This window comes from Durio zibethinus, chromosome 6, assembly GCF_047325235.1.
Source record: "Durio zibethinus cultivar Kanyao isolate XHJ-2024 chromosome 6, ASM4732523v1, whole genome shotgun sequence".
Lineage (NCBI taxonomy): Eukaryota > Viridiplantae > Streptophyta > Magnoliopsida > Malvales > Malvaceae > Durio > Durio zibethinus.
Genome location: NC_143167.1, coordinates 2,066,123 through 2,075,564, shown reverse-complemented (window position 1 = coordinate 2,075,564; position 9,442 = coordinate 2,066,123). Strand labels below are relative to the sequence as shown.

Genomic DNA, 9,442 nt, shown 5'->3' with positions numbered 1-9,442 from the left:
TGTCCAGTTTCTAACTTCTACCGATTGATACAATTTGTGGCTTGGTTTATCCAATAAAGGAGGTAAAATACGAAACATTTAGAAAAAGTAGACATATAATTTAATTTGAGTGGCTAGCCACTAAATTAGTTTATGATATTAGGAAGATTGCAGATAACAATACAATCAGGACCACATCATACAAAAGCATAAGCTCTTCACATTCGTGGAAGTAGCCTACATCTGCCCCAATTAATTCACTATCACTAATGTTACCTTTGCTTTTTCTTGTAATGGATAACTGCTAACATAAATATATGATTGAAGTTGTACGAATGGTTTTGTTCTATCTTTTTTCTTGTAATGGATCACAGCTAATTAAAACATAAAATTGAAGTCGCACAAATGATTTTGTTATCTCTCGTATCATATTTGATTTAATTTTTTATATTATATAATATTATAAATTTTTAAAATTTGATTCAAATTTAAATTAAATTTTTATATAATTTAATTTAAATCGAATCGAATTTTATTAGTTCGATTTGATTTATAAATTTTGATATAAATTTAATAAAATATATATAATTCGACTCGATTTATTTTTTTTTTATTTTTCACTTATCAATTTGAAATTCGATTAAAGCTTAATATATATATTTAATATCCGAATTTAATATCAAATAAAAAAAATCTAATGTAAACCAAACTAAACATTACAATTTCAAATTTTTTTTGTTTTCTTCATTTTTTTTTTCACCCTTGCTTCCAAGAATGGTCACCTAAACTTCAGTGCGTGTTCGTGAAACCTGATCATAATATTTCTGAGAAAAAAAGGGGGGAAAAAGTACTATGTTGGTCTTTGGGGAGAAGACAAGAAGAAAATATAGAGGAGGAAAATTTGTGCTTTTCAGTGGAAGACTAATTCTCACATTCATTCAAGATCAATTTGGAAGGAAATTAAGCTATTTTGCATAAAAAGAGATTGGGTTTTCATTAGTTAGTTGAATATGTCAATAGCAGGACAAATAACATTGAGTAAAGGTTTTGAGATTCAACCTTCAAATTTGGTAATTGCTGTGAAATCATTGTGTAGAACATGAAAAACCCATGTCTTAAAGCGCATCAAGCTGGTTCAAAATTTAAAATTCAAAGGAGTATTATACATACATCCATGAACATACAAGGTCTCCTCAAGGGAGATTTTGATAAAGGTTCTTTCTTCCACTCTGAGGATTAAAATCACACAAAACACTGGAACATAGACTACAACAATGAGATGATTACAGTGATATGCAGGATGAGATAAAGAAAACTATTTATCAGAAAGCTTAGAGAAAACCCAGTTATGCAGGTTAGAGTTTTCCTAAGAAATAGTAGTAGTATTGCATATGAACAAATAAATGAATTATAATTAGCCGGTTAAAGATGCTCTCTCATATTCATAACTAGAAAGAAATTGAGTGGTTGGGAGGAACATCTTACTCTCTTCTTCATTCATCTTCCACAGTGAGCCCCAGCAGTACTCCCATGAAGGAGAAGCTATTGAAGAAAAGGAAAAATTGCAACCTTCTTCACTGTAGTTATTAGACAGAGTTTTAATTGTGTATTCTTCAGACATATCAATATCTTTCCATATGTCATCCATGGGGTATCCTTTTTCATCTATGAATTCTGGACTGTTTTTTCCTGTCAAAGCTGCGATGTCAGGACCTCCAGTGTCATAAAAACTTACCTTTCCAGTACCTGAGAAGGGCAAGGAATCCACTGTAGTAATAGTTGATGATGAGGAATGACAATTTGAAGATGATGATGATGGTGAGGTGGCCTGTTTCTTTTCTTGAGCCTTTTTTCTCGTATGAGTTCTCCAATAGTTCTTTATCTCGTTGTCAGTACGCCCTGGTAATTTCCGAGCAATTCTTGACCATCTGCATATGATTGTATGCTCATGAAACCAAAAATTTTGAAGAGAAAAAACTGAAGCAATCTTCAGGTTCTCAATGGAAACAGAGAAGGAAAAAGAAAGAGTGAGATATTGTTGCATATTCTCAAACCTGTTTCCCCATTTGGCATGAAGTTCCAGCACAAGGCGCTCTTCTTGGGGAGTCATCTTTCCCCTTTTGAGACCAGGATGCAGGTAATTAACCCATCGTAACCTGCAACTCTTTCCTGTTCTGTTCAAACCTACAACAAAATCATGGGTTAAAGGAAGGCTCCTTCCAGAGCCTACCAATTTTCCAGATAATCGTACCTATCATTTGTCTCCCTCCACACCTTCAAACCTGAAACTTTGGCTATAAAATCCCATCGTCGATCTCCAAATAAGTGCACAAAGTTAACCAGAAGGATGTCCTCCTTTTCTGTCCAGGGACCCTTTCGGATTTCATCTTGCACCATTTTTATTTTTCCCCCTTTTCTCTGTCTCTCTGATTCTTCCTGGAAATGGTATTTAAGTCCAACTAATTGCTGCTGGTTCATGGAGACTTGGGCGTCCACGACTCATATATATACTATTAACCTAGTTGTAATTGTCAAGAGGCTCTGACTGCCTTTTGCTAGTATATAATAAAATGATGATATTGCATCAAAATAGTTTCCTGCTGTAATGCGCGCATGCTCATTTGTGACGGGAATCTTATGCATCTGATGTGAGCCACTATAACCAAATAATCAAAGTGATAGGTTGATATGTTGCTGTAATTTTCTAATCTTGTTGCTTCAATGTGAGCTGCTAAATCATTAGTTTAGCAAATAAAGTGTCTGTGTCGTAAAAAAATTCTAGTAATTCTTTATATAAATTTGACAGTGGAGATATGGTCATGTAATTATGTTCCGTCATGTCGTTCTAAAAGTAAGATGATTATAGGAAACTTAATGGTGTACACTTCTTGTTACCTAAAGTTTCAGAACTGCAAAGAAAACACTATAAGAAAGGAACTGATAGGTGCCAATGGCATTCAGCGGATTTGGGACTCAAATCTCAGATAGGCTTAATAGTTTATCCAACCACACCATTCAATAAGTCTTAAATTCGAATCTCGACGTCTACAATCATTTTTTTTTATTCTCAGACAGTGATCACTTTGTAAGAAAACAATGAGTGATCAAAAAGGAACTTAGTAGTGAGTAATTGATTGGATAAGGGGGAATAAGGCAATGGAAGTCCCTAGATCCTCTTCCCCCATCCATTCAAGGAAATGATGTTAGTGTCCCCTCACTGACTTTAGTAAAGGCCATAGATGCAGAAGCTAAGTAAAAAAAAGGGTAAGAATAGGACAAAACTTGAAAAGCAACGAATAGGAAGGCACTGTTTAGGTGTCATAAAAGTGACCTTTTTTCTTTAAAGAAGGTGGAATAAGATATTATTCTAACAAACCCATTGTTAAATACTTATTAGATCAAAATTGTACTTGATTTTGTTATTCATGTACAAAATAAAGCAAAAAAAAATTACGTACTACTTCATAAGGCAGAAAAAAGACTTGGTCTTTTGTAGTACCCCGAGCAGCCTAAGGATGGAATCTTGATGTTCTATTTTACATCAATTCCATTGATCATATCAGGACTGAGGCTGTTGTGAAGAAACCACACCAAAAATAGCCACTGCATGATAGTAACTTGAATTTGCCTGAAGTTACTGAGAAAATCAAATCTTTAGCCTATATTTCATTCATGTTACATAGAAATTTGTTCTGTTTAGCCAATTATAAAGATGGTTGCAAAAGTTTACCAGAACGTTTTTGTTAATATTTGTCATAAAGTTTCTTGATGGGACAATTATAGCCAATCAGTTGACCTTCTGGGAGACCATAATTATGCTTCAGCACTTACCGCATTTTTAGCAAATTGTTCTACGTCTACTTTTGCAATCATGGGTAAACTTGCATTGGCTGAAACCTGATCCGTACTGAGAACTAGAGAAGCCTTCCTCTTGTTGATTTTCACCTTCCTGAGCCTACACTTTCAAGAGGAAAAGTAGAGGTCTGACATTTATGCTTCTCAAATTACTGCTACAAATTTTTGTATTAACATCAAAAGTTGAACAAAGCTGTTGGATATGGCTGATTTTGCACAATTAAGAGTTCATTTCTGCTGACTTGAAATTGTTAAGAGTTTACTGATAAACTTCAATTTCTGCAATTATTTCGAACTTGAATACTGATAGTTAAGTGATTATAGTTAACCTTTTGATGCTTAAAATTGTAGGAACTTTGTACAAGAAATATATGGCCTGAATCAGGTTTTAAAAGAACACCTAGAGGACCTTAGGATATCCTGTGGAAACAAATGTGATCCTTGAATTTATATGTTGCAATTGATGAAACTTAAGTTTGTTATGAAATGAGAATGGTTGCCATGTGTCTAGTTGTAGTGCAACTTTCAGGGTTCAATGAATTGACATGGTTTGCTTTCATTTCTGCTGATAACCTGCTGTAAAGGTTGATATATGCCTTTAAACGGGTGGCTTTACATCTGTAGGTTATTCACTAAAAGCTCCAATGAATGCAGAACTTTGGGTGTATACTTTTGCTTTCAATTTGATTGACAGCTTAACTGACAGTTACTAAAGGTCGGAGCAATATGTTAAATCACTATGAGCAAGTTGATAAAGAGGGATATTAAAAGGGGAATATGGCATCATCGGCCTCTGCTAATGCTAGCAATGTAACATTTGTGGTTTTGATGTTAGAACTGTTTCCAGAATGGCAAAAAGCTAATAATAAAAAAATTGAAATATGAAAACGAATTGAATGGCCTGGTGGTTCCTTGCTTTAAGGGCCCTCATAAGTGGAGTGAGGATAGCATGACTAACTCTAAATTTAAAAAAAAAAAAGAGAATTGAACCATCATATGAGGTGGAAACCACCAAAATTGTGGTCACCCCACTTAAAATTTATATCCCCCTAATCTCTTTCTCTTTGATCCCATGAATATTTTTTCTATGAAAATCAAGTGAAAAGTCGGAGAAGATACGTTACAAAATGTGTGTCATATTCACAGTTGCGTATCACAATTTTCTTTTCTTTCATTTTCTTCTCCGCAAGGGGGTTAGATTCAGTTTGTTTTCGTTGTTGGCTTCTATTCAATCACAGACAGCCATATCCAATCATAAAAATTAACTTGTTAGCAATTCCTGGTTCCTGTATTTGTCTGAATTTCAAATAGTTATACTTGAAGTGCTTCACTAGTATGTCTTTTGTGCTTTGAACTTAATTAACTTCCAAGATATGGCATACAACGTGAAAACTGCTTGGCATCTGATAAAATGGAATGATAATATTGATAATGCCAAACGATAAGATTTTTTATTCTTAGATCATACTGTGTTATAGTAATTGGTTAGCTTGGTTTAGAATAGAAATTAACTATATTATTCTCAAGGATGGGATTGTGGAAATTGGAATTGTGCTGAAGGATGGGATGGCATTCTTAAAAAAAAAATCCCATTCTTTGGGATGGTGGCGTTCACTCTAGTGCTGCCAATGAATTTGGCTTTAACATTATAGAATAAGTAATTAGGTAATGATAGTGATTACTATTAGTAGGAAGAACCAATCATGATCTTGACGATGATTCTACACAACAACACTCGAATTAGAATGTTAAACTAAAAACTTTTTATGTGCCTGAGTCTAAGCAGAATATCCTCTCTCGTAAATATATTTTTTCTCTTTTGTTTTTGGGAATATTGACACTGGTGACCAGTCAAAGGCAAAGTATAGAATGATTAATAAAATACTGGGTGCTTTTGTGGACCACTTTCAACTTTTACTGAGAGTCATCAGATTATGAAAGTGGGATTAGCATTTTCTAAGTTCAGCAGTGATATAATATTCTAGTTGACAGGCTTAAAAAATTATTCTTAGTTTTTCCGTATGTTGCTTGCACGGGACACCTCTAATATATCAAAAAAAAGTCCCACTATTTTTTTTTTCCCTTCCTCTTTCTCCATCCGTTCTTTCTTCGTTTACGAGCATGACCAGCAGCCCTCCGTGAACCGATCGTATCATTTTTAAAGCTATTATGATAATTTAATTATCAAGATAATTTTAATTTTCATAATTTAAAATTATGTTATTTGATTAAATTCATTAATTTTTAATAATTTAATATCATTATGTTTGATATTATTAAAAATTAAAAATTATTTTATTTAAATATATCAAAATAACCGTGCATATATAATATAATAGCTATATAAATTAATGATTTAATTGTTATTTAAAAATAATAATTTGTTAAATATTAATAATATTTTATTTACTTCATAATAAAATGTAATTAAATAATTAATTTAAAATATATTTATTGATAAGTAAACTAATTTTTATAATATAAATTATGTAAAAAAATATTTGAATTAAAAAATAAAACTAATCTATTAAAAAATCAAAAGATTACTATATATAAATTAACAAAATACACAAATTATTTTTTGAACTTATGACATTTAATATTAATTTGAAAATTTAAAATTTATAATATAAAATAATTACAATAAATTTTGATAAAAAAAGTTTTTAATTGCATATTAAATGTGTAATTTTGACTATTGTTAATTTTACATATTACTTTATCAAATCTTTCATTTTTTTTTGTGGGAATTAGATTACTTTTCTCATAATGTACATATCTATAGATTTACTACTAGATATAAATTAAAGAAATCATTACTAATTTTTTTGTTAAGATATGATTTGTCATCTAATAGAATCTATTTTATTCAAAAATAAGTCTCAATATTAATTTAGATTTCTTTAAATAATATATTTTAATTCACAAAATTAAAATTTAGATATAAGAATATGATTATTTATAAAAAAAATTATAGTACTCTCATAACATTCATTCAAAAGATGATACTAATCTGATTTTAAGTTATCAAAACTTTAAAACATATTTAAACTTTATCAAATAATTTAATTTTAAAATTTTTTAAATTTTTTTTTAATATATTGATAATAATTTAAAAATATTTTATTATTTCAAAAATATTTAATGAAACTATTTATCACACTTTAAAAAAATTTCTATCCGAATTCACTTAATTTTACTTTAAAAATAAATATTTATAAATCAAATTTATAATAAAAAATATCTTTCATAAATAAATATACCTATAAATTGTTATAATTTTTTAAATGATCACTGACACTACCAACAAATTAAATTTGGCCATCTGCAAGCAACGTCATGAACTCAGCACTAGTCTTGAGTTTAGCAATGGTTAGCTCAAAACCTTATACATAGGTTTCCGTCTAGCTAGTTCTTTATATGGATCACACTTGCACCACTATGAATGCAAATGTCTAATCAATAAAAAATAAAAGTATCGTTTTACATTGAGATAAGGGTATTGCATCAGCTTAAGCTCGGTGGTGACTGGTGGTGTTGTGTGTTTATTGATGAAATGTAATTGCTATTCTATTCTATTCTATTCTATTCTAGAGCTTGCACGCAATAAGATGGAACTGAAATCGAAAACAGGGGACCCAACACCATTCATTTGCTACAGTGTCTGCAATGAACATGACATATTTTCAGAATAATGTAAACAAAATCAAATATCATAGAAAATTTGTCTTTCTGTACGTCAATAGTTTCAAGATTTGAACGGAACTGTGAAGAAAAAACAAAAAAAGAGCATTTTGATGAGAGGGCAGGAATGTGACGCAAGCATTGCTACAGTGGAAACCAATTTCTTGTCCATTAAGGTCCCCTGCAGTGGAAACCAATCTTCTTCTGCTAAGAAAGATCGGTTACTCTTTCATACGTCCAACATCGTATGACCCAGTGCCCTTGGGTCCAATCGCACCATCACACCCTCCCTCCATTTCAAATTAAAAAAAAAGAAAAGCTTTTTGTAAAAGAAAAATGTTAGCCAGATTCGCACGGGGTCTTTGATTTGCTTTACCATTAAGCTAAGTTTCTCTAATCCATGCTTCTGGAAAATGGAAAAGCTTTAGTGTTGCATGGTACAGATAATTACGGAAGTTCTTTAAGTTACCTTAATGATTTTATCTGAAAATTTTTGTTATAAATAAATTGCCTATTTTTTATATCAGAATAACAAGGTGTGCCGTATTTTGAAAGTATCCTACTTTTAGCAGACTTCGAATAAAAAATTACGGAAACAAATTAAGAATTAACAAATTGTAATATCCTAATTTTATGTCAAAATATTTTGAAAATTTATTATGATATAAAAGTAAAAATTTAAATTTATACTTATAAATTTTTTTGAAATAAAATCGTAAGTTTTTCAATTTAAAATAAATAATAATTTATAAATTAAAATTGATTTTCATAAATAATATTAAAATAATCATCAATAAATAAAAATTAAAAGTTTTATCACGAAATCATCTCTAAAATCTCAAAATTTTCAAAATATCTGGTTTCCACACAAACCGAATCAATCCCTTGTATGTTTAAGATGACATTATAGTTATTGAAAACCTGTGCCCTAAACTTTGGATTCACGATAAAAAAGGTGCACCGCTGCCCTTCCTTGGTGTGAACTAGCCCATAGCACTTGGTCCCTTTGGTTTATCTAGTTGCTGTTTCTGTTCTCAAACTTCTGGTTTGTATCACGTAATGCAATTTGCTTAGATAAAATGTTGTGGTTGAAGACCTCCCTTACTTAGAGCGCTCTCCTTGGCCCTTGCTTCTTTCAAAAGCTAAATCATATTGTTGAATTTTTCTTCATCTTCAGTTTTAGATTTTTCCCATTGGATGCAAGCAACTCTCATTGTATGAAACCATTTGACTTATTCAAGACTTCTAATAAAAAGTTTATAATACAATTTAATTTTGAGTTTGTTATTTACAATATTTATAGATTAATGCAAATCTAAACTCATCTCTCACCAACCATGGTGCACTATATTATGATCATTCACCGCCGCATCTTATTGCTACTTGTTTTGTTTTCTTAAGGGTATGTTTAAACTTTAAACCAGTGATTTTAAGGAAGGAATTCATTTGTTAAAAAAAAAAATCTTATTTAATAAAATAAAAATTAAATTTAGCAAAAATTTTAAAATTCTTAAAATTTAAAAGGCTCAAATTTCCTTTTCAAATTCCAACTTAAGCTAATGAAATTTGCGAAATTTCTTGATTTTTAATAAGATAGTATCAATATCAACACGTATTATATATTTGTTAGACAACTTTTATTTTCTTTAACTCTAATTATTAAAACTCATTTTCTTTTTTTTTTTTACTTTTTCCAAACTACTAATAATAGTTACACCTATAATTATAATTTAATTAAATAGTTAAATCCACATGCAATGAGATTAAACCTATGACATAAAAGTTTAGAGTATCCTTTGTATCACTAAATTAATGCCTTATTAACAATAATTTTTAGGATATTTTTCTTACCACTAATTAATAAGACAAAGAGAGAAACACAAACCGTCAAGCCAAATAATCCGTTTCTAGCATAAAGTTTAAT

The 9,442-nt window shown here is 30.4% G+C and overlaps 1 protein-coding gene across 2 annotated transcripts; it reads right to left on the bottom strand.

Annotated features, from left to right (window-relative positions):
• Window positions 1-1,110: 1,110 nt before the first annotated feature.
• LOC111285651 (transcription factor MYB59-like) lies at window positions 1,111-2,625 on the bottom strand. 2 transcript variants are annotated; one of them, XM_089763306.1, is made up of 3 exons: window positions 2,262-2,625; window positions 2,034-2,163; window positions 1,111-1,907 (listed from the first exon to the last, which is right to left on the bottom strand). In XM_089763306.1, the coding sequence occupies exons 1-3, from the start codon at window positions 2,455-2,457 to the stop codon at window positions 1,394-1,396; spliced, it is 840 nt and encodes a 279-aa protein (XP_089619432.1). In that variant the 5' UTR covers window positions 2,458-2,625; the 3' UTR covers window positions 1,111-1,393. The 2 variants fall into 2 exon arrangements, with proteins under 2 accessions (XP_089619432.1, XP_089619433.1); XM_089763307.1 differs by having other exon boundaries at window positions 2,231-2,351.
• Window positions 2,626-9,442: the final 6,817 nt, after the last annotated feature.